Below are 25,336 nucleotides of genomic sequence, written 5' to 3'. Positions count from 1 at the left end.
TTTCTAAAAGCACAACTTTTCTGGTCTCTCAAAAGAAAAAGAAAGAAAGAAAACTACAAAAGTGTGTATTGATCCCTTCCCCTCAGATCTTAACTGCCCGGGCTGTAATACCTTGCTTACATCTGCCAGGTTTTTGTGCCGTTTTGCAACATCTCCTTAATCCAGTGAGCATAAATAGAACATTTCAATCATATTTGGCTACCAGGAACCTCGCAGATAAGCACGCTAAGACCTGGTTGAAAGAGACTGTATGAGATTGTGTGTGATAAGATCATCCTATAGCCCTGTGCACAAATGAAAAACTTTTGTTCTTGGTGAAATTTGTTGATAGAGATATTTCAAATAAATGACTTAGGAGAAATCAGTATTTTAAAACAAAGGACCGGTTACGTAACAGCCAGAAGCCCAGGCCTCCTGGTGCTCAGCGGCCATGAAGATCCTTCTTTGAGCAGTTGCTGCAGGGAGATTAGCATGTCCCTTTGTCATTTCTGACATAGTGTTTTAGTATTTTTACACTCACGGGCAGCCTTATCTGAAAGTACCGTACTGGTGTGGTTACTGCCGTGGGAAATGCCATTGTCCTTCCTCATATTTTCAAGGCGTGGGACAGTTCCTTCCACTCTTTGGTCAGCTCCAGGTTGGCCTTCATCTCAGGCCCAGACGGAATGCATGGCTTTCTCTCTGAGAACCCCACTGAGGGCTTCTCTTTTGGACAGTAGGGACAGCTGTTCTTGTACTGGTGTGCGTGGCGGGCGGGGTGTGGGTGTGTGTGCATGCATAGAGAGGGTGGGTTTTGCCACCTCTCCATTTATCTTTCCAAATGCCCTTTCTTGTTTGTTCATTCATTCAACAGAAATGCACTGAGCCTCTACTGTGTTCTGGGCTCAAGGATGAGACTGAGGGAACGAATCTGGTTTGGATCCTTCCTGGTGGAGATACAGTCCAGCTGGCACAGACCCATGTCAGCCCCACAGCCTTTCAGTTTTGTAAACCTGATTGGAAACAACCTGAGAAATCATCTAGCTCAACCCTTCATTGTGTTGCAAAGGTGTCAGGTGAAATCTAGAGAGACAGAGTGGTTTGGCCAAGGTCATTTGATGCATATCGGCAGGGCTGCTGTGAAAACCAGGTCTTCTGCCCCCAGCCCTCTATCTATATATCTGTATCTTTGTATTTATCTATATGGTCAACATACCACACTTGTTATCTAGCTGATTCTTGAGAAAACATGGCTTCTTTGGCATTTCCTCCCCCTCCTTTCAAAAGGCTCCAGAACAACCAAATGGCCAGCATTTCCCATAGCTCTATGGTCTAGATCCTGCTGTGTAACCCCCAAACCTGCAGCACGGAAGGCGTTAACTAGCACTCGGTTAGTTCTTGTTTTTTTTTTTAAATCTGTTTTTTGAAATCCTTGGCTTTTATTGGTATATTTACTTTATGGCATACATAAAGAGCTGTATTAAAAAATAAATTGTGTTGTAAAAGCATTCGGTAATGTTTATTAATATTGACTAGTCAGGGAGCAACGAACTCTATTGCTAGAAGGATAATTTGTGGTAATACCCGCTAAGCATTCACAGCTTGTCAAATGACTGTCTAATCTCAACATTTAAAAAAAACTGGTTAAAAGGATAATTTCCCTTATGCCTTGAGAAAATGAAAGTGACCCATTTCCCAGCCAAGATTAGAACTGTCCCTTGGTTTTCTCCCCTAGGTATACCAGGCCTCCTCTCTGATTCCGGGCAGTTCTAGGGCTGGACTTTAGTGGTCAGGGATTCTTTTCCTTAGGGTGGTTGGAGATTGCTTCACTAGCAAGAGCTTCTTGCATATCTGCTCTGATTGCCTGGAGCTGTGCTGAGGGCATTGAAGGCAGAGATAAAGACATGCTTCCTGCCCCCAAGGAGCTTATAGTTTTGAGGAACTTTTCAGTGATTTAGTCTTGAATGGTGGACTTAATATTCCTAGAAAATAAGTGAGGAGAATGACACTGGGTGTGGCTAATGACCTACCCAGCCTGGAATGTGGCACTGTTGGTGGCATTAAGGGAAATTCCTTGGGAAGATATGCTGTCACCCTTAGAGAGTAGGGAACATTTCCTCTGAGTGTCCCAGATGCCCCGTGAATAACATGCTCTGGCTTAGGGTGGAGGCCTCCAGTAGAAAAGGCCTGGTTCAGAGAATTCCCTTCCCACAAGAAGACACATAGAAAGTACAGGAGATTGGACCAAATATGGAAACACCCTGCGATCTCCATGGAAGTTGCTTTTGGGAGGAATTCCTGATAGCCTACTAACTTTTTATTCATCCCTTCCTTTCAAAATTAGAGCACCGAATGCCATTGACTGTTTGACCTTTCTCTTGTCATTTGAGTTAAAGGTAAATGGATATTGAAAGTACATTTTTGAACTTAAGTGTCTAAGGAGGAAGAGTAAGCCCATTTCTAAAGTACATAAGCTCTCCCTCTCTCAGTTCTGTTTCAACTTGGAAAGGTGAGCAAGGCCAGCAGCAGCATCTCTTACTACCACGCTTAGGAGTCAGTTGTTGCTTTAGAGCCTGAGAGCATTAGCAGAGCTTCCTGAAGGCACCCCTCATGGGGGACAGCGGTCTGCCAGTGCCGACTGTCCAGGCCCTGCTCAAGAGAGGACAGGAGTTTTGTGTGCTGGCTTCTGCCATTACAGAGTTTGCACTCTAAGCTAGAGGGAATCTTTATGGATTTTCAGACTTGAAGTATTAATAGCACAGAAACGGTTCAGATGATGACTTGTGTCTTGCTAGCTTGGTGAGAGTTGTGTGGTTGAGAATCAGTGAGAAGAAATGGATCCTTCTCTTCAGTTACTTGTTAAAAGGTTCAGGTTTGTGTAGCTCTAATTTCTCATAATGACTCAGCTTTCTTGAGAATATAGATGGAAACCTGTTAGAGGTCAATTTATTTTCTGTCTTTTTGGACATAAGTGAAAATCTGTTATACACAAGGTCAGTTCACCTAATGGCCCAGGTGTGGTCTGCGGTAGGTGGCCTCTAAGAGCTGGGGGGATCTTTAGTCTGCTCCTCAAGAGTGGATGGTTAGGACCTGGGGCATAGGGCGGGGGTGGATTCTTCACTGAGGGCAGGATGTAAGTGCCCGGGCTGTGCTAGAACCAGGTTACTTTCGAAATGGTGCTCATCCGTGTGGCTTCTCTCAGAGAAGAGGGTGTGAAAACTCCATCATCACCCAAGGCAGTACACAAAAAGGTGCCAAAATGTCCCCAGCTGTCTTCCTTGCCTATGTCACAGTAGAGGCTGATGTTCCCAAATGGCCATGTGCTGTGAGACCTTACGACAAGACAGGACCAGACGGGGGAAGACGTGAGTGCGTGTGGTAAGGAAGAAGGAGGTGGATAGAATTTCCATTTTGATCTAAGTGCTTTGCGGTTGCATAATGTGGTGGCGGCAGCGGTGGGAGGCTGTGGTCTAAAGAGGGATAGAACGTGAGTTCATAAAAACTTGGACTTTTGCTCCAGAAACCAGTTGGAATTCTATTTCCACATTGGCCATTCTGTGGACTGTGCCCCAGAGAGTCTGCTGGTAGCCACGTCTCTCGAATGCACTCACATTCCCAGACATTTCCTTTTTCTTTGTATTGGGAGAAGCCTGCCCGTTGTGACATTCTTCTCTTGGTATGTCCCTTGGTATATGGACAAGAATTAAAGATATAAGCAAACCAGTGCTGGGCTCTGTTGAACTCCCAGGCCTGTGAAATTGTTCTGTTTTTCTCTTCTGAACTTTGTGCTTGCCCAGGTCTCTCTGCCAGTGGGGTAAGACCTTTGTCCCTGTACTATGTGTGGAATCACTTGGACGCCATATTCATGTCTGGTAACCTGTGTGGGGCACTGAGTTAGTGGGTCAGCTGCAGGGCATTGTCCTTACCCTGAGGATTGAATAGGATAGGCCACCTGTGTCTCTGAGGACTGGGAAATGCATGACAACAGAGTGGTTCTGAGGAAAAGCTGGTGGTAAGTTCTGGAAGTTTCTTTCACTGAAAGATAAGTAGCAAGTAAGTAAAGGAGAAAAGTCAGATCACCTGGATTAGAAGATTTTAAAATGAGTAGATTGCTGGGATTGGGTCTAGAGTTTTGCTTGGGCTATCTATCCTAGCCTGACGGCCTAGGTGTCAGAGGACATCACAGTGGGCAGTAACAGGTGGGACATGGCTCAGGGAGAAGAAGAATAGTGCCCCTCTGAGGAACACCTTAGAGGCCAGGTGAAAGGATATGGGTAAGACATTTGAATAATACAATTTCGTCTCCACGCAAAATACTAGATAGCATCCACATCACTTTGCAGGTGAGCAAATGCAGGGAGATTGGGATAGCATGCCTTGTGCAAGGTCTTAGCAAGTTAATAGCTGAGTCAGGCTGAGGATCCAGGTCTTCTGGATGCTTGCTGGGCATTCTTCCCCGTTTTCTGCTCCCTCCATGGTAAAAGGGCAAGCACTCATCACCTTTCATACCAAGCCAATCTAGTTAACCAAGAAAAAAAAAGCCACTTCCACCAACTGCTAGGCAAATCCATTCACATCTAGAGAAAAGGCAATGGTATTACCCAAAGAATGTTTATCGGGGTGAAGAATTTCAACTGGAAGCCTCAGAGAGAAGAGATGGGAACCCAAGAGAGGAGTTTACCATGGTGGTGGCTTCCAAAATCTGAAGACTGGTCACTCTAGAGCCCTTTTGGAAAATAAGTCTAAATGGGTGTTTGTCCTCCTGTTCCTCCTAACAGCTGCCCCTGAGAGGTAGGTACCCCTGGGAGCTAACAAATCACCAAGAAAGAAAAGGGTGAAAATAAATCACACTGAAAGCCATACATTGCCATCCACCAGACCTTACCAGGATTATGCGTGAGAAGTTCACCTGCTGAACCACTTGTGATTAGAGCTTTGCCACTCGGTAGAACATCTCTTAGAAAAGCAAATAGCTATCATGCCTGGGCAAGTGATAGGCCTACTCTGCTATCGTGTGCATGCGCTCATGTGCACTCCCATACCTAGGTACATATTTAAAAATATACTCTGCCCACAATGCTATTAGGACATGTCTCAGTGCCCAGCATTGTGAAATATATTTAGAGTTAAGAATATTCAGTTAAAATGTTCTGTACTGTTAATATTTCTCAATTTGGGTAGACCAGCCATGGCTAGGAGTGAAATAACACGGAGGGGGATGGGCTGCCCTACAGTGTCATGGATGAGGGTGTGTGTGTGCGTGTGTTTGTGATTGAGAAATCATTTGACTTTGGCAAGGGAATAAAGGGAAAGCAAACAAACAAAACAATGTGATTGGGAAAGAGTCCTGCAAAGGGAACTGTGTGTGATCTCTATCAGAAGGCCACACACCGGACACCATATGCTGTCCTCATGCCATGGGGGCCTGCAGATTGCGGCGCTCAGGAGGCTCACCTGGGGGCACCGCATGGTTTTGACACATGGCTGGGTTCTCAGCCTGGGATTTGGAAGGTGGTGGCCGTGGGTGGCCCAGTTTCATTGTCATGATCTGGGCACTGCAGCCCAGGTTGGGGGGCTGCTGGCATGCGTGTGTCCTACTCCCTCTCCCCGCTTGCAGTTTTATCTGACATCAGTACATGCTCTCGAGCCTTTTACCACGGTCTTAACATGTCAACATTCTGATGCGAGAGGTGGTTGGCTCTGAGAGGGCTTCATGTTCTCTCCCGCCTGCCCCACCGCCTGCAGATCCTGCCTCTGGCTGCCACTGCCTGCCCTGTTCCTTAGGGCCAGGCCCCTGGGGAGGTTGTGGGGAAGGCACAGAGACTGGGGCAGAGGTGGAGGCTGGATCCTGGACCTGACAGCAGGAGTGTGGGTGGGGGGACGTCAGCGTTACCGGCTGGCCGGCAGCTCGGAGCCTCCCCCAGTGCTCAGCTCCCTCTGGCCCAGCCGGCTCCCTGCGTCTCACCAGCTCCCTCGCTGGCTGGTGACTGAGCCAGGGGTCTGGCTGGAAATGTCCTGGTTGGGAGTTGGGATCAGAGCACTCTGGCAGGCTGGGCCTGTGACCAGTTCTTACCAGGTCTTCCCAGGGGCGATAACACATGCCCAACCCACCTCCCAGAATTGTAGTGAGGGCAGAGATGATGTGTGTGAAAGCACTTTGGAGAGCCAGGCCTGACCACTACGACTTGTTTATGCAATGATGTTATCTGGGTTCTTCACACTCTTCTTTCTGTCAAGGCAAGACATAGAGGGAAGATACTTCTTTAGGGGGCCTTAAGGGAAGGGTGTGCATGTTGGGGGTCACTGCAATTCCAAGAACATCTGGATGCCAGAGAGAGACGCATCTTGTGTCCATAAGGCATCAGTTCATTCATAAGCTTATTCAGAGCCTCCTCTGTGCCAGTCACCATGGTGGGCGTTGGAGACAGGAGAGGGAAAAGATGCAGGTGCAGCCCTCCTGAGTAAAACAGGTGTGTTAGACTTAGCACAGTGACGACAGTGCTGTCACCGAGGTAAACAGAGGCTGGAGGTCTCCATATATGGGCTGTGCTAATGTGACAGTGAGCATTATGTCTGTCTGACTGTCCTGGGTGCTTCTTCCTTCCTCCCTCTGAAGTTGGTTCTGATTTCTTACCTTGGTCTATGTGCCAGTGGTAAAGCAGTAGGAAGTGCCCTGTTTTTCTGTCTTGTACACAAGGCCAGGAATGGGTGCTTCATTGGCAGCAGTCCCTGGGCACACGGGGCGACTTAGGCTTTCTGGGGACTCAGGGGTGTGTCTCTGTCATTGCCCTTCCTCTCCCTGCCTCCTGTCCCCTGCCAGAGGGATGGCTGCAAATCCCCCAGGTGGGGGTGGGCCTGCCTTCCTGTCCAGCCAGAGCAGCAGCAAACTCTTTTCCTTTCTCCTACAGGAAGCTGCACAGTGGGATGAAGACGTACGGGTGTGAGCTCTGCGGGAAGCGGTTCCTGGATAGTTTGCGGCTGAGAATGCACTTACTGGCTCATTCAGGTAGGTGAGGACACCCTGATGCCCCATTGGGGTACAGGCAACCACCTCCTGCCCACTGTCACCCCCTCATTCAGGGCTTGCTGTGGTCTGTATGGCACCACTGCCTGCTGGGGCCTTGATGCACCTTGTCCCATGGATTCTCCCTCCAGGTTCGTGGAGCAGAAGATCCATCCTGACAGTGTGACCACCTGGCTAAACCCACCCTCAAGCTCTCCTGGGTTTCCCTGGGCATCGTTGGTGCCTAGTGCCCTGTGTGATCTACCTTCCAAAGTAGACTGCAGTTTCATTAGCAAAACAGTTGTGAAATTAAGTTCTCGCTGTCTAATGAATCCGACTATTGGGTTCACATTATACAGGAGCCTTTAATTAAATAGATATAGAAAGGTTGGAACACAAAGCTAGTTACAGCGTGCTGTCTTTTGCAAGTTAATTTTATCCAATTCTAGTGAGGTCGACTGTGCGGCTGCTGGTAATTTTGCTCATGTTTGGGCAAAGCTGCTCTGCCCCACGAGGCGTGCAAAGGGGAGAAGCACCTGCCACTCATCGTGCCCAGGTGTTCTTCGTGGAGGGAAGGATCCAGCAGGTCTGATGCTGAGGCTTTGAGGCCGAGAGGTTGCTGCCTTCAGTTGTAGAGGCCTCAGCACTTCCCTGCCAGGACGTACTCTCTTCCCTCTAATTCCTTTGCCTTTGACCTTGGAATCACTTTTCAGGGGAGAGGAGAGAGCTGTCTTCTCATTTGGTCCTGCTCTCCCTCATACAGCCTGCCTTTTCTTTCCCCATGTTGCCTCGAGCAACTGGCCCTGCAGGCAGTTGAGCCTTTGTGAAATGAGCCTGGGCTTTGGGGTTGGGCCAGCGAAGGTTCAAATCCTGTTTGTGATGTGTGCTGTGTGACCTTGGCCACGTTTATCTTGCAAATCCCAGTTTCTATATCTGATAAGTGAGGTGTTGCTAACTTACATAAATTTTTTTTTTTTGATAGTTAGGTGACAGAATATATGTTAAAGGCATTCAAAGCAAGCCCCTGGCATACAGTTGGCAATTAATAAGTGTCAGTGGTTTCTGCTTGCGCCTTCCTTCCTTTTCTCTATTTCCCAGGCTTTTGTCCCTGGGGAGCAGCCCCCTCCCACTTACTCAGAGGCTTCCTGCTTGGCTGGCCTTTTGCATTGGTTTCCCCTCCAGCCTGTCGTGAGTGCGTGTGGTTGTGGAATTGCTCTTCGGTGGCTTTGTGTGTGTCAGCGCACCACTGCCCTGCTGCAGGGCCCTGTGGCTGTGTGCTGTGTTGGATGTGACCACTCCCCGTGGCCTGCGTGGCCCTTCCTACAGTACCATGCCTCCTTCCCACTTCCTATTCTGCTCTGCTCCACAGCCAGGGATCTGCCCACACCAGGCAGCTGTGGGTCTCGGCGTGTCTGTTCTGTCCCCACGTCTTTGTGTGTTCCGCTCTTCCTTCCTGTCGGGCCTCTGCACCCTCACCCTGGCTCCGTGAGGGTGAACCGTCCTCACCCCGCCCACCTGTCTCACCTCGTCCAGAGCCCTGAGTCCAGGCGTTTCTGTGTTTGGCGTCTGCTCCGCACTCATGTGCGCTTACTCTTCTGTTTTAATGACACACACATTTTATCTTCTTGTTTCTTTTTAGCTTTGTACGTTGTTTCAGGTTCAATGAGTGGTTTTGAGAACTGTCTGCCCACTTGTTTGGCCGCCCCTCTCCTACCCCAAGAGCAAAGTGTGGGGCGTCTGTTTTTTGCTCCCTGCCCCAGACACCTGTGTGTCATGGGACACTTACGATGGGGGCAATGCTCTTTTCAGCCAGTTGTTGAAGTCTCCTTGTCCCTCTCTGTAACTCAGTGGCAGTAGCATCCTTTCTCTCTACTCTCCCCTTGAGACCACTGCTCTAGCCAGGCTTTGCTTCAGTGCTCATTGCTTTCGGAGCTTTGTGGCTTTGTTCACCCATTTTATCTGCTCGGAATAACACTTTTCCCATCTTCGCAGATCTTCCAAGGTCCCTTCCACGATGCCATCCTCACCTGTCCCCCACCTCCAGCTGGAAGCAATCATGCCATCTTCTGGCTGCCCATATTTCCTTATTTGAAGTGTCTTTGGGCACAGTCTTTTCTTCTGTATTATGTTTATTTATAGACGTCCCTTATTGCCTCTACTTGGGAGGCAGGATGACATGATGGGAAGAATTTGGGCACCCACCTCCTGATGATGTAACTTGGGCACGAAATATTATTATAAGCTCTTTGAGCATCAGTATCCTTAATCTGTAAAGTGAAAATATTTAACCCTATCTCAGAGAAGTTGTGAGGCTCATGTTGGAGACTTAGTACTGTGCCTGACACACAACAGGCTCACGGTAAATGTAATTTCCTTTCTCCTCTGTTTCTCTAATAGATTATAAGCTGCCTGGGGACAGGATCTGTCCCTTTGATGTCTAGCACACTGCCTGGCACATTATTGGAGCCAACGAGTATTTGTTACATGAATGAGTGTAGCCTGGGAAGCTGACAGACGACTTAAGGAAACTCCACTCTCCTATCTGGTCCCTCCTGCAGCAGGAACTGTTTGTGTCTGAGCGGCTCACTGGGGGGGCAGCCAGGAGCCTGCTGGCCCATACTGTACCCCTCCTGCAGGCAGTGTGACTAAATGTGAGTGAGAGCCACCATCTCTGCTGCGAATCACATGTCAGGAGTGTTGGTGGGGCTGCTGGGAGTGGCAGAGAGGAGGGGGGCTGCTTACACACTTTCCGGTCAGCCCAGGCCCCCAGTTCAGACAAGACAGTGACTTTGCACAGCCTCCTCTGTGGGGCCCGTGGTTCCCCAGGGAAGTACACTTCGGTCCTGCCCAAGATGCCACTTCCAGGTCCCCTGCTCTTATGTGGGTGCTCCAGGGTTTTGGGAGTTGGGTCCTGTTTTCCTAGTTTTCCCTTTCCATTACTGTCTTATTGCACACCGAAGGCTGATTGTGTCAAATCATTTGTCCCTCTGTTAGTCACTTGCCAATATCCCTGTAAAGGAGGATTTGGTGATAGGGCAGGTACGATGAGTCCTGACAGTGTTTCAGTTTACCCTTGCAGATAGCTCATGGCCTTCGGAGTCTGGTATTTGTGTTCTCTATTTTTGCTTTCTATTGCTCTGCATACTTCTCACCCCTGCACTGGGATGTCTTGAAAATAACACAGAGAGTTTAGTGAGGTTATACTACTTCCTGAATTGTTTGTCCCCCTGTTAAACAGTGACAGCCACGGGGGCGTCTGGAGTGACCTGGCCTTATTGGGGAGTTGGGGTCAGAGGGTTGGGCTGGGCTGGGGGTGCCAGGTCTTCTGGCAGATTCCAGGGGTGGTTTGACATGCTCTGATGCCTGCCCCTAGATGCCTGGTAACAGAGCCATGTGATGTTTTAGAAGAGACGTTTCATGAGATGACATGAGATTTTCCTGCTGTCCTGTTTTGAAGGCTGCGTGCAGGGAGCCGACCACGAGAATGGACGCTCTGGGTGTGTCGTGCACACCCATTTTACAGAAGATCGTCGAGGGTTGGAGCAGCAGCACAGGGCCTGGAAGAACCCTTGGGACTATTTTTTAAAAAGGGGCAGGCTGCGGAGAAGCGAGCGCGGGGTCCGGGCAGGGGTCGTGCTTGCTCCCCTGCACGTCCCTGCCCTGGTGCAGGCACATTCCTGCTGTTTTCTTCTGCTCAGCGGAGCTGAACGGTGCTTGGTGCTCGGGCTTCCTGGCGAGCTCGGAGCGCTGGCTGCCCCCACCCCCTCTTGGCTGGCGTTGCCTGTGTTTGTTATTGTAGTTCTGGCGCGGGGCCAGGCCTGGCGGGGAGCCAGACTTGTGGGTACAGTATGTACAGTGAGTGCCGAGCCAAGTTTGTCATCATACACGATTAATTTTTTTCTAATCTGCTAGGGGTGGGGTGAAGGAGGAGGCAAGAAAAGAGTTTCTCCCATGCTTTAGAATAGGCTGCCTCGCATTCCACGGAGATGTCACTGCTGAAAGGAAGAAAGTGCTCCAGCGTGTTCTTCCTTCGCAGCTTTTCCTCCCGTCTCTCCTCGTCTTCCTCCTCTCCTCTTCCTTTCCCCATCGGATGGAATCAGCCTGTAGGAGACCGACAATGTGGGTCTTATTTTCAGTGACTAGAATACTAAATTTACCCTCCTAAATCAGTTTTCATTGTGTTGAAATTGACAATTTGTTTAATTAGAAGTTTGCCCTGTAGGAGGCCCTTCTGAGAGGCAGTGCCTTCTCTTTCTCTTACTTTCCTTTTTTGGTTGTTTTTTTTTTTTTTTTTTAAAGACCCTAAATGGTAGTAGTGAATGCTCAGTTTAATTGAAGTTTTTATTTCAATTTGAATGTGTTAACTAATCGAGTGTTTATGAGATATACCTGATGATAACAATAAGTTTAAGTTAACCAACAATAACCCGTCCTAACTCGTTAATTAATGAGATGATCTGGCCAGGCCCGGCATTCTCACAGGTGGTTTTTGGGGTCAGAGGGGTTCTTGAGTATTGGGAACGGGGCTTGGGATGGAGAGAGAGAGACAGCCTCCACGGCTCTGCAAAGCTGGCCCTGCGGGATAGGGGGCGAAGCTTGGGTGTAGGATTGTGACGGTGAGCAGGAGAAGAATCCCCCCAGCCCCACCTGTGTCCCGTGGTGACTCTGAAGCTCCCTCACCACCCTTTGCTGCCCAGTCCCTTGGGGAGATACGGCGCTGAAGCACCTATGGATCTGCCGTCTCTGCCTCTCCTTGTTCTAACGTAAGACATGATTCCTAGCTCTGGTTGTCCATGCAGAGACCACAGACTCAGGCAGTGACTCAAGCTGGTTCTGAGATTGGCCAGTGTAAGTGTTCCCATTAGGCAGTAATTTCCCTCCTCTTGGCTTGATGCACGGGTGGATTATACGCAAGCATGCCTAGAACTGCTTGCCCCTATTTTTGACTCGGCTGAATACTATTAGGGGTTTGCGTGTTTATATGGCCAGCTCCTATTCTGGGAGCGTTGTTCATTTTTGGAACCAGAGGATGTTTAATAAGCATTAATTGTGTGTCAGGCTCTGTGCACTTAGCAGTGAAGACTGCTCCAGCATCCCTGCCCTCAAGGAGCGTAAGTCTAGTAGGGGAGTTGAGTATGATTGTAAAATCATGATGCAAGATGGTAGTGTGTGCAAAGTGTCAAGAAAGAGTTCTAGGAGAAATTTGGAGGAGGAGGGTGTCCTGCCAGAGGATGGTAGAACAGCATTCTGAAAGGACTTGGTGGGGGAGCCCAAGCCACCTATGGGATGGGCAGTGCGGCCAGGCGGTGTAGGCTGGATGTGCGGAGGATAGAGGATGGGAGTGCAGGGTTTAGAAGGGAGGGATGGGTCAAGATCGTGGAAAGCCTTGAGTGGCAAAAGGAGTTGCGTTCTCCCCAAAGCACTGGAAAGCCAGTAGAGGATTGAGTAAAGGAGTGAAATAGAAGGGACTGCTGGGCTTTTCACTGTAGACTAGGCTGGAACATAGGATGAATGAGGCTCCTTGGAGAACATCAAGACCAGCGGTCTACGCTGAGGTGTGGCTGCAGCGTCAACAGGCCTGTGCCTCCTACACTGGTTAGGGCCACGCAGTCCCTCTTTAGAAGTCCGTGCTGCCAGGGGCGGGTGCCCTCCACTCACCCCTCCCTTGCCCTAGTGCAGGCATTGTGAGCCCGTGGCTATTGGGAAACCTCCCCTGCGACCAGGCTCTTCCCCAGAGTCGGAGCCCAGGGGAAAGAATGTGGGCTTTGGCCCATAGATTTTCCAATTTCAGCAGCAGCATGGGGTGGCCAGGGCGAATCATCTGGGACCTGGGTCATCTGTCCGACAGGACAAGGGCTGGAGGGGTCTGCCTGATTGGTTCTCTTATGCTTTTCCCTATCGTGATCAGATAGAAGAAAAAAACATTACAGGATGGCAAAGATCTATGGGTTCTCCTTGTTCCTTTTTGTTTATTTTTTTCTATTTTGGGCTTTAGGTTTGAGGATTCTTCTTCTCAAAGACAGAGAAGGTGGGGGAAGCAAGGTAGCTGCCAGGTTCCCAGGGACTGCAAGGAGATGGCATAAGGCTGTCTGCATGCTGACAATCGGAGAGGTGCCTTCGGGTCCAAAGATGGCTTCTCAGGACCTGTAACTGCTCACCTTGCAGCTTCCTTCTTCCCAGATTAGGTATCTGCTCAGAGCAAGGCATTGGGGGCTGCCCAGGAAAGTGAGAGCCCACGGCCAATGCATCTACTCTCTGCCCACTCTCCGGCCAGTGCCAGCTTTCCCTGCTCCTGCTTAGCTTTTTGCCATCAGGGTAAAACCAAGAGATGACCAAGAAGAAACTTTCCTCAGCTCCTTTAACTCCCTCCGTGTGCCTTAGGAGGTGGGCACCCCTGAGATTTTAGGTTGAGAGAATGGAGAAGATCAGACGGGGGTGGCTCAGAGGCCGGACTGCGCTCCCTTCGGCCCACTCGGGTGATGGGGGGCAGAGCCAGGAAAGGGTGAAGGGAGGCCGCTTTCCCCCAGCTCTCTCTCAAACACACTTCTCTTTCTCTCTCTCTCTCCCTACTCTGAATTTGGCCTGCTTCCCGAACTTTTTCCCAGAGTGGTGTCGTCACTGGCCTGCCGGCAGGTCTGGATGTTCTGCCAGCATTCCAGAGAGTTTATGATCGCTTGCAGATGCGCCTCCAAGAACACACTGTACCCAAAGCAGAAATTAATGCAGGCTTGACTGCCGTCCAAGCCCATACACGGGAGAGAGGAAAAAGAAAACAAAAACTGTTTAATGCTGTTTATAAATTATACACTGGCTGATGAAAAATACATTTCTTTCCTCTCCCCTTCTCCTTGCCCCCCTTCCTCGCTACCCCCCACCCCTACCCCCCACCCCTTCTCGCTTTCTGCCTCAAGAGCCTAAACTGAGACCAGAAGAATATGGTTTTGCTTTTTAGCTCCTGTTTTGGCTGGGATCCGAAACCCTGCTGCTGATTCACAGCCAGAGGATTTTTCCCCTTTACCTGATGAAATATACTGATTTTCCAGCCCAGATGGGGTGTTTTTGGTTTTGTCGTCGGGGTTGTTTTTGTTTTTTTCTGGCCAGGGATTTTGTTTACAGCAAGTGTCAGGTTCTGCAACGGTGCTGGGTGCAATGATGCCGGCTGCACGGCCGATAAAGCCCCCGTATCTGTCCACCTCGAGGCTGCTGGACGTGTGGGCCTGGGTGCCCTGGCCCTGAAGATTGCACGTCAGGCCAGCTGAACCGAGAAAGTTCAGAAAGTTCATTGCAGGTCATTGTATTAAACAGTGTTTCCACCACTTCTCTCCCAGCCCTTCACCTACAGCCCCTGTGTGTGAAGAGGGGGTTCACATGTCCCTCCCCCCAAATACACATGTCTCTGTCTCCATATGGTGCCTTAGCAGGGGTTGGGGAAGCTCGTTCCATCTCCGGATCCCAGCCCCTCTCCCACCCCACAAGTCCCCCATCCCAATTTATTCTATAAATTCGTTTCCACATTATGTCTATCCATTTACATGGCTTTTGTGTTTTTTAATACTGCTAATGTTTATCATTTGCCCAACAGGCTCGACAGATTTTGCTTCCTGTAGAGCATCGAGGCTTTAGAGCCCCCTGGTTGCTAAGTAGCAGTCTCCCTGTACTGTAATGGGCTGATTTTGTATTCTGTTCAGCGCTGTATCTTATTTTTGTATGCAAGACAAAGTGTTTTGATGGAGGACGATTGCGGCAGTGTCTGGAGGCTGTTTGGAGTTTTATGGGCTGTACAGTACACTGTGTGCTCTCCGAACAGAACACAGGCTGTTGAATTTTGGATTGGATTTGTCATTTTTCCCCCCTCAGAGAGGAGCCTGTCAGATAGAACATTACTTTAAGGGTGGAGGAAAGAAAGTGGAAATTATGTAATAACCTTCCTCCCTCCCTCTCTCTCTCTCTGTCTCTCTCTGTCTCCGATTTTTCTGTCTCAAAATGGGGTGGTTTCTTCCACATATGTCCCCTTTCGTACCACCACATGATGTTGCACAGCTAGATGATGACATTCCTATTAGGAAATGAATAGTGCCCCAGAGGGACGGATGCTGGGACATCTGTCTGTCTGCTGTTTACTCTCACATTCTCTCTTTTCCTCTTCCTTGCTCCTTGCATGCTTCTTAAGCTCTGGGCTGCTTTGCCGGCCCTTGTTTTTGTCTGAGGATGAATGGATGACGGGTTGTCACATAGGGATGTTTGCATGGGATAGACCCAGAGGCACCATTTCTCACGTCCAAGGCCTTTGCGTCTTCGTTTGGCTTCCCAGACACGTGCTCTGCTTAGACAGGTGCTGAGGAGGCCTTCCATTGCTTTCTTGTCCCCTTGGCCCTGTCCCCCAGCCCTCTAACCAGGCTGTGCCCAAGGGGTCCCATTCCACGTCGCCCATCTGTCTCACTATTGCAGGCCCCTGTCCTTGGCCCTCTCTCCCCGGGTCTCAGTGGCAGCAGGTATCTGTTTTGCAGCTTTGCTCTCCTCCTCTCTGTCCATGTCTCCCCAGCCTTCTTTCATCCCACTTCATCTCTTTGTCCCTGTCCTCGTGTCTGTGTCAGCCTCAGCCTCTTCCTGACAATCCTGTGTATGTTCTGTCTTCCTTCTTATGTCTTCCTCTGTCTTTGTCTCCATCTGTCTTGGTTGGTCTTCTCTCTGTCTCTTTGTCTCTGCCTCTCCCTGTCTCTCTGTCTCCCTCTCCCTGTCTCTGTCCCCCTCACCCCACACAAAGTTCTTAGCTTGGAAGTTGGGCAGCAGTTGGAGTGGGGAACAAAATGTCACTCTGGCCCAGAGGCGTGGGGAGGACTCGAGCCAGTGACTGTAGCAGGCTCCCAGTACCTGGAGCCTTGTGTGCTCTTGTCTCTCGCCTCTCAGAGGCCAGAGTGGGGCTTCTCTGGCTTGGCTCCTGCTTTTCTGAGGCCTCTGGGTGTTTTTCTATTTTCAGTTGTGTTGAGGATGGGCAAGTTGATGAGCAGGGTTGGGCTTTCAAAGCCCTTATTGGACTGTGCTACCCAAAGTGCCGTGGTGCTGGGACTGTGCTCACCCGAGTCTGCACCGTACACCTGAGTGCAGAGCCCACCAGACACCCTCACATACCCATGGCTGGCAAAGTGCCTGGTGTGTAAAAGTATTGTGAGCTGGTAAGTATGTGTTGCATAAATAAATATCCCGTTATTAAAGTGTTTGTAGTACTAGGGCAGATCTGGATTTGGCGGGACCTGAAGCTTATGTAATTTTGGATGTCCTCTTTCAGAAAGACATTATGAGTATCAAGTGTTAGAGCCCCTTCCATGGACGGGGCCAGCACCAGGGAGAGGCCTGAAACTTCAGCTTTGTGACTTTAGGGAGAACAGGCCTCGGTGAGTCTCTGTGAGGGGTTGCTGTTTGGGGGCCCCATGAGCTACTGAGTGGGGAGACTCAGGGCTGAGGACAGGAAGGTGACATCAGCCCAGCCCTGGGCACCCTCAGAGCATGGGGAAGCTGTGAATTGCAGGCCTCAGATTTGTGTCTACAGGGGTCAGGCCCAGTCTTACTGTATTTGGTAAACTATTGCTGGTCACAGTGAGCCTGGAAGCCTTTTGGGGTTTCAAACTCTCTTCTCATTGAGCAGGTTGGTAGGGATGGACCCTGAGTTCCACCTCACCCAGAGACATCAGGTAGATACTCTTGGTAGCATCTCAGCCTCCATACTGCCCTTCGGTGACTCTCAACAAAATGTCCTAACATCCTCCCCTCTCCCAGGCGTGCCAACTGCCTAGGTCTGTGGTTTTGGTTCTCCTGCAACCCTGGGGCACTAGAATTGCAAGTCTGGCGGGGCAGAACAGTGGTCCTCTCATGGTGGGTGGGTGTGTCTGCGTGTGTCTGGGAGAGGGGGCTTGGAGCTGATGGGAAATGTATGCAGAGGTCTGAGGTCTGTTCTTTGGAGCTTGCAGACCCCTATGTTAATCGGGGTTGGTGGGGATAGTAAGATCGGACAGTTCTTGGGGTGGGAGGGTCCTTACCTGTTGGACGCTATGCAAAAGCTGCAGTTACAGTCCCAGAAATAAGGAGCTGGGTCCTAATGAGAACACCGTGTGCATGTGTGTGTTTGTGTGTGCAAGCGTGAGAAAAAAAAGGATTGAGAAGAAGCGTTTACATGAAACACTCAAATTTGTTCCTTTGCTGTAATGGGCCCGCACAGACCATTACCTTGAAGATTTAAAAACTAAATGAGCTCATCATATCTAGTGACTTCCACCGACATTCATGCTTGATTGCGAAGCCTGCTTTACCTTTGAATTTCAACTTCGTTGTTTGTTATTAATCCTCAGATGGTGGTGGTGTGTTTCCCCTTCTTGGATTCAGCCCTCATCGTGTTGATTCTGTGTGATGAATGTGACTGTTTCTCTGCGAGACCCCACTGAAGAACCTTTTCATTTTAAAAATAGCCCTGTGACCTTTAGGGCACAGACTGGAGTTTCCAAGGAATTCAGTGGGCTGAGGCGAGACTTGGGTTGACTTTGGAGGGGGGCAGAAGTTTGCATTTTTTTTAATTTAATAATTTGAGTTTCATATGAATGATTCTGCGTTCCGTGCAATACTATGCATTTTCATAACTGTCTCTTCCACTTTGGGTAAAGGAAGGGAGGGAAAAAATAACAGCAGCAGCATTCTGTGGGCAAAGGAAGAAAACAAGAGAATGGGGCAGAGAACAGGCTAAATTTAAAATTGTAATTGGCTGACTTCCACTGGCTTGCGGGTGTTTTAATGACTCATAATAACTTCATTTAAAACCAGCTGAGCAGAAAATAGATTGGAGAGGAGCCTCGGGCCATTATGGATTTGTTTTTTTTTGACAAGCTCGGTTTTCAGCAGCCAGGAAGGCTCTCAGAGAGGGCTTGGCTGTGTTCTCCAGCTCTCTCTCTCTCTCCCTCTCTCTCTCTCTCTCTCTCTCTCTCTCTGAGGGTTGGTGGTCTGCCCGGGAGAGATTGTATAGAAACCAGGGCTAGTTTTTTTATTTTTTTAAAACTCTGCCCCTACCCCCCACCCCCTCTTTTTTTTTAACTGATTAAAAATAGATGCCTTGAGGTATTATTTTAGCATCCGTAGGATTTTTTTCACCTTTGATGTGGTAAATGGAACATAAATAAAATTGTTTTTGAAATTACTGAATTAATTAGGTAGTAAAGCAACTACAATGCATAAATGTCCTTGGCCGTCTGGTTTTTTTTCCCCTAACCCTGATCCATATTTGTGGGGCGTTCCCCTGTCTCCCCAGTCCCCTCCTCCTCGCCCACCAGCCTCTCCCTCCTCTGAGTGTGGACCCTCCCTTTGAATGGCAAGATTCTTTTATCATCCCGGCAACAGCTAAATGAATTTTTTTTTTTTTTTAAATCTCCAGGATTTTGACAGTATTGGTTCTATCTGGTTACCCTCTCAGCTCCAGGAGTTTTGGGAATTGCCAGAAAAGGATCTAACCTGCCTCTAGTTGTTTTAAATAGATCCTGCCTGTTTCGCGTGCTGGGCACGGTGCCAGACCAGCAAGCGTTCCTTTTTCTCTTCTCTTTTGAAAAGTCAGCCGACTCAGCCGTAGGATGCGTCTGTCTGGGCAGGATGAGAGGCCGCCCCCATCTGATTGCTCTCAGCCATTTATCTATCCCTCTTATGGCACCTGTCACCTTCTTTGTTACGTAGCTGTTTATTTGCTCGTCCTTTTTCGCTTACTAGACTGTAAGCTTCTTGAGAACATGTGATTTATTTTTCCATCCCCTATGCTACCTCGTTTAGTGACCTGCACGGTGGCTATAACTCAGTCGTTTTTTTTAATAAAGAAAGAAGTGGATGGGCGTGCTTGTGGCTGGGCACACGGTGGGGAATAGACCCAGGGTGCTCCCCTGCCCCCTTCCAGCCCTGAGAGTCAGCAGTCTGGACAGAGCACAAGGAGGCAGGGACCTTATCAGTAGCTGCTCCCGTGCACATCGCAGGCTCGCAGGAAGAATCTGCTGGAGAAAAGAATGGCGCGGGGTGGACGGTAGGGAAGCAGAAAGGAGAGAAAGACAACATTCATTGAAGGCCTGCTGTCTTCAGGCACAGTGCTTGCTGTTCTGCATACATGAACTCACTTACTCTTAACCTTAACCTTGGAAGGTAGATATACTGATTGTCTTTTGCAGATAAGGACTCTAAGGTTTAAAGATCAAAGTCACTTGCCTAAGATCAGACAGCTAGGGAGTGGCAGAGCTAGATTCAAATCCAGGTCTCTGTCTCTCTCCTCCCACCCTGTGTCTTGCTTTTCTAGTGTCCTTCACTGCCGTACCTGGCCCCTGGCCTGGTGCCGTTTCAGTGCCCGAATGCCTGCTCTTCTGTTTGTAGAGCTAACCAACGTCTCAGAAACCGGGGAGCTGACACCAGGAAGGCCCTGCCCCAGGGGTCCTGGGGGTGGGAAGGGTGGCACGGTAATTGGCTGCTGCTTGAGTGCCTTGCACCTGGGCCACCAGGAGCAGGTGTGGCTTATTAGCCTCTTCCTGCTCTGCCAGGGGAGCATGTGTTCAGGGGTTGCTGAGTTGTGGCTATTACTTCTTGGCATCGCCTTGTAGGGCTTGGGTAGGGTGGCTCTGCGGGCATTGCGGGAGGGTCTGTGGGTCAGGAGGAGCTTAGCTGTGTCAGGCCCCTCAATCCTCCTCCCCACCACCAGGCCACGCAGAGAGGAGAGGCAGGAGGAGAGCTGCCTGTGGTCCCAATTGCATGTGACCCAGCTGGGTGCTCAGCTTCTGGGGGAGGCCCCCTGTGATGCTGGGTCAGAGTGAAAGGGGCAGCTGAACCTGAGCTGCAGCCTAGAAACGTGGGAGGTGTGACCACACGGGCTGTTACCAGCTCCTTAGACTTTCAGCATCCTGGAGTGTGACATATCAGGAAGATCGCAGCCTCCCTGACCTTTCAGATCGTGTCCAGTGAAGCTGGACCACTTGGCGTGAGGCTTGTTACGTCTGTTCTCTGACAACCTCATCTTCCCCAGGCACACGCTCGGGATGCTGGAGCCTTCTCTGGGGAGTGAAACCTCAGCCAAATGGGAACCAGATGGTGAAGGCTGAGCAGCAGAGAAGCCTCGGTGACTACTGTGGGTCACACGTGTAGCCCTCTTTTGGTGGGAAACCGTTCACGAATTAGTTCATCAGTTAGCCACCGAACTGAGGGCCAGTGGTGTGGTGTGCAGAGCTTGGCAGAGCAGACAGAGGAGTTGAAGCCGATGTCCTTGTCTGCAAGAAGCTGGTGGGTGGTTTGGCTGAGAGGATGACACGAGCCCTCTGGCAAGGGAAGGTGTTGTACAAGGCTGGGTGTGCTTGTTGTCCCTACAAGGGGAAAAAGTGAGTCCTGCAGGAGTTGAGAGCAGGGAGAAGCTCCCAGGGACCAGGGTGGGGAGGAAAGGCTTCAGGAAGGAGGTTCCTGGGATTTTGATGTGACCTGTGGGACTATCCAGAAGGAGCTTTGTGGTCGGAGTGCACCTACTTTTCTGGACAAGAAGAAGGAAGGACTTCTGTGAGCTGGCATCAGCCAGGCAGGCCTCTCTCCACCTCCCCATCCTGCTCTGCCCGCAGCCGTGGGGAAGAGGTTCAGAGGCGGTTTCTTGCACTTGAGAGCCCTCACTTCCCTGAGATTGTCGTGACCCTCCCTGGCCTGCAGGTTGAGAAACACTGCATTAAAAATGAAAAGCTGCCACTTGAAGTGGTCCCTCCGTTTTGAGATACCCATAAAACAAACACATAGGAGAAAATGAAGTTTAAAATTGAGTGCAGACCCATAATATTGTGAATTTCTCCTGTAGGACTTGACAGACTCAAAAATACATTATGGCCACCCAGAGTTCCGTGAAACCCAGGTTGAGAAAACAGAGCTGCGAAGAGCTGCCCCTTGGTGAGGTCGAGGACAGACTTGGCCACCCTGGAGGGCAAATGGAGGAACTGTGGGGACTGTCGCAGGCGGAGGCATCCAGGGGCCCAGCCCACCTTCTCAGCCCACGTGGGTGAGGCCCTGCGTGTGCCTTTAGTGGAGACAGAGCTTGCTGTGCTCACAGGTGGAAGCCGGGGGAGGGAGAGGCGGGTGCTTCTGTATTAGGGGCTCCTTTTGTTGGCTCTCTCCAGGATTCCACCCGACAAAGACATCTCTTCTAGACTTTTCCCCAGTAGTTAGCACGCTCCCTCCTCCTTCCCCCTACCAGTCCCGTTTTGATTGGAATTCTTTCACTTGCCAGGGAAAAGGGGGGGGGGAAGAAAAGCAAATTCTAAACTTTTCATTAGGTAGTTGGGATAAAAAGTCTTCTGGGGTAGCTGGATTAAACCTCGGCACTCTCTCACTGACTATTATAAGCTAATTGAGCACAGGGAGCTCATTGGCGGCTGCATTTTGTTGGAGTAATTATGCAAGGCCACAGTCGTTTTCGGTAACAAGGTAACTCCGGGTAAAGAGAGAACTCCCTGGAACTTTTGATTTGCTGGAGTCACCCTTCCTCGGCTGCCTTCGCGAATATGAACCCAGGATAGACAAAGGCCTGGAGACCAGATCTTTTAGGAGGCTGCTATTCCTTGGGGACTCCTGCCTGGGCAGCCCAGATCTTCTGGCCCCTTCGTTGGGGCCAACCCAGCATATCTGAGAGAGCCGTGCTGGGGGCGGGGGGCAGTTTTGCACTGATCAGAGTTTGGGGTCTGGAAGCAGATGCTCTGGAATATAGGACAGGTGCAAGAGAGGACAGGTGCAAGCTTTGGAGCTGACCAAGGAGCCAGGAGAGTCACAGGGTGATGTCTGCATTACTTACCTATGCACTCAGAGCAGGGCCTGACTCCAGTAACAGGGCTGGAGTGATGCTCTGTCTCTACTAGGGGTCTGTCCGTCCTGGCTGAGAGAGGTGCTGGCCTGTATATATAGGACTGATATGGCAACCCCCAGGGGTCTTTTCTATCCCACGGGATTCTTGATGATGATATTTTTTTAGACATGCCATCCTCCCACTGCACTCCGCCCCCATCCAGAACCTTAATCGGGAGGTAGGAGCCAGCTCAGTGGGCTGGGAAGGGCCTTTCAGTGCCTTTCGGAAGGGGCCATGGGGCCTTGCCAAGCTGAACATGTCCTCTGGGTGGCCCTGTCTGGCCTCTGGCCTGCTGCCCATCAACATTGAATCATGCCCCTCAGAGGACAGCATGTAACTGTGCTTCCCGATATAGCCCCCGGCCCCCCGAGGTGACAGGAAGAGTCATTGTCACAGGAGCACTCCATCTTTCTGACACCACAGGCCAGCATGGCTTTCCTCCCTCACTGCTCGGCCCTGCACAGCCTAGAATTCTGCTCTGTGAGCATAGATAGAACTCGGGTTTTTTTGTTTGTTTGTTTTAAAGCAACCCCCCTTTTTTTCCTCTGTTCTCCATCTTCCACTTTAGTTTTTAGGACCTTCTCTTTGGTCTCTGGCCTGGACCGTTGTCTTCCTCCGTCTCACAGTTATAAAAGTTTGTCACAGTCAGAGGCTGGCTGAATCGAAGCGGGAGTGTGGTGTTTGGTTAAATTGTAAAATTAGCTAGGGAAGTTAATGAGGCATTCCACCTCCGCCTTCTGAAGAGCAGGAAACTCTTGAAGGTGCTCCAAGCACCTTGCCTGGGAAGGAAAGGAAGGGAGAAAGGAGCAGCAGGGGATGTCCGGGAATGTAGAAGAGCCTCAGCTGGGTGAGTCTCTTGGACGCGGCTGTCACTTGCTTGCCTGGATGGGACCCGAGAAGTCATCCCCTGAAGGCTCCTGCCATGGGCCGGGCTCCATCCAGCCACTTTGAGTCTGTAGGAGCTCCCCACCACATGTCCAAGAATGTCCTAAGACTGCACACAACTGGCTGCGGTTAGTCACGCTAGTCCCCAAATTCCCTTTTTGTCCTGGGCAAGGTTGAAGAGACAGAGACTAAACGCTTTATCTTAGAAGGAGCCCATGGTAGAAAGGAAGAAACCAAAGATGACAGTGATAATGGCAGCTGACATTTACTGAGGGCCACAGGTGCCAGGTACCGTGCCAGGTTGCTTTACTTCAGTATCTCATTTGAGCCTCACAAGACCCATTTGAAGCTGGTGCTACATGACCATTTCACAGATGAGGAGACTGAGTTTACTTGCCCCAGATCACCCAGCAAGTAAGAAGCAGAGTTGGGCTGTAATCCCAGGGCTGCCTGACCCTGCAGCCCCTAATCTTAACCTCTGAGGCAACAATGTTTCTGTTCCCTTTCCAGGCTGCCCACTTCTCCCAACCCACAGTTCACGTGGTGCATATTGCGTGCTTGCAAGCCGCTCACCCTAAAGCTTTGGAAGTCACAGTCTCAAAGGTGCATGCAGAAGAGATGCCAACAGTCTATTTTCTGCACACACCAAATTCACAGGTCCTCTAATTACACCAAACAAACCTTCCTGTTTTCAAGCAGCAATTCCATGTCATCTCGGTTGTCAGAAGCACTTTAATAATGCCAGGGGCTTGACATGGGAAATAGTTACCCCACCTGGACCTTTGGCATGGGGTGAGCCAGAAAAGGCGCGTTTTGTTTTGTTTTGTGGTGGGGAGATGGTTCAGATTAAGAATGGGCATTAAGTGTGACAGGCAATATTTCTGCTTTGAAAAGTGTGGCGTCTTAAGCCTTCTGAATTTTGAGCCTGCAAATGTCAGTGCCGCAGTTGTAATGTAACACCTCAATTATGGTGCAGGGGGTAAGGAGCAAGTCTCTGAAACCTGCAAGGTTCTTTAGATCCACGGCCTGAGCCACAATTAAGGTTTCAGAAACACCAAAGGCAAGCCAATGAGTGTCATTTTTAACCAGTTTGAACATTTTACTACTTCCTCACATCAGAAGCACCCGGGCCAGAGAGCCCGCTTCTTGTCCTCAATAAAGTGATTAAGCTGAATGGGTGTTGGGGAGTATTATTGGGCTGAGAAGGGCTAAAAATAGACATGCTCTGTTTTCTGAAAGCCACAGCAGGCCTGGAGAGACTGGAAGCCTCGAGGTGCCACTGAGGGGCTCAAGGAAGGGGGAGGGTGGTAGTCCCTTGGGCTGGGTCTGAGATGTGGGTGCTGGGTGGTAGGCCAGGTGGGGCCTTTTTCCCCTGCTGTCATTGAGAGCAGGGTCACCGTGAAAGCAGTGGATTGATTGCCTCTCTCTTGGTTTGAAGACACCCCTGGTGTGTGTGCAGGCACGTGCATGTGTGTATTAATGAATTTAAAGTAACTGACAACTTTGTAGTCTAGGGTGAATACCTGGGCCTAAAATTTACATACTTAACCTCAGACTAATTGAATTTACTTGCTGTTATGGGGGAAGCAGGCCCAGTTTGAGCAGCGAGGAAAGGGCAGGTTATAAGGGGCACATTCAAGAGAAGTGGGGAAGTAAAGAGACTCAGAGCCAAGAGGGAGGGTCTGCCCTGGAAACGTTGATTAACTAGGATGCTCAGAGAAGGTGTAATAAAAGGACTTTTTGGTGAACTGAAGGTTGACCAAGAAACCTTGTCTATTTCAGTCTTTGTAGATTGCTGTCGTTCATGTGAGGCAGCACGTGACATGTGAGAGTCCATTTCTCTACTGTAAGTGAATACAATTGATTGTTTTTTATGATAGAACATCTTGCTTGCTTAGCAGTCAACAGGAGTGCCTGAGAAGGGACTCAACATTGAGGGGTATGCCTAATTGGAGTTTTGAAAGTCAGTCTTAAAGATTGGTTGTACGTTTTCCTCTATAAAGCCCTACACAATTTCCTGTTTTTGAACTCATTCCTCGTTACAATAGCTTTAGGTGTCAAAGAGGGGCTAGGAACTTGGTGTCCATTTTACAGTTGGAGAAACTGAGGCCAAGCAAAGCAGGATCTTAGAATTCACTGAAGTCCACAGCAGAGCCGGATCTAGACCCTCGTGCTGCTGCCTCCCAGTCCAGGCTCTCTCTGATGGACAGTGGTGTCACACTCCCGGACCAGGAGGTGAGGGTTCTTCTTAATGGGGAAGGGGCTCAGAGAAGAGGAGGTTGGCCTTGGAGTCTGTGGGAAAGATCTCCTTATTCCAAGGGGCAGGTGAGAGTGTGGATAGCAGAGAACTTGAGTGCACTGCCTTTGGGGCCTTTTAATATCCCCCTTAATATGAACTTCTTACTCTTAAATCTTCTATATGATCAAAGGCCTTTCTGGGTAGGTGGGCTTTCCATGCTGCCAGCGTGGTGGAGAGTTTTTGACCCTTACTAGTTATGAGACCTTGGGCAAATGAACTAGGCTTTTTCAACCTGTTTTCACATCTACAAAATGGGGGATGATCTTAGAGTTGTTGGGAGGATTAAAGGGTATATTGC

The 25,336-nt window shown here is 49.8% G+C and overlaps 1 protein-coding gene across 2 annotated transcripts in view; it reads left to right on the top strand.

The window, feature by feature from the left end:
* The window catches only part of ZBTB16 (zinc finger and BTB domain containing 16), a 178,909-nt gene that overhangs the window by 80,535 nt on the left and 73,038 nt on the right, over positions 1-25,336 (top strand). For both annotated transcript variants that reach the window (XM_069470886.1, XM_069470887.1), the window contains exon 3: positions 6,888-6,985. In XM_069470886.1, coding sequence (XP_069326987.1) covers positions 6,888-6,985 — 98 coding nt within the window. The remainder of the gene's footprint in view (positions 1-6,887; positions 6,986-25,336) is intronic.

This window comes from Eulemur rufifrons, chromosome 6 (assembly GCF_041146395.1).
Source record: "Eulemur rufifrons isolate Redbay chromosome 6, OSU_ERuf_1, whole genome shotgun sequence".
Lineage (NCBI taxonomy): Eukaryota > Metazoa > Chordata > Mammalia > Primates > Lemuridae > Eulemur > Eulemur rufifrons.
Note: the sequence above shows the minus strand (reverse complement) of the source record. Positions and strands in the feature narration are given on the sequence as shown.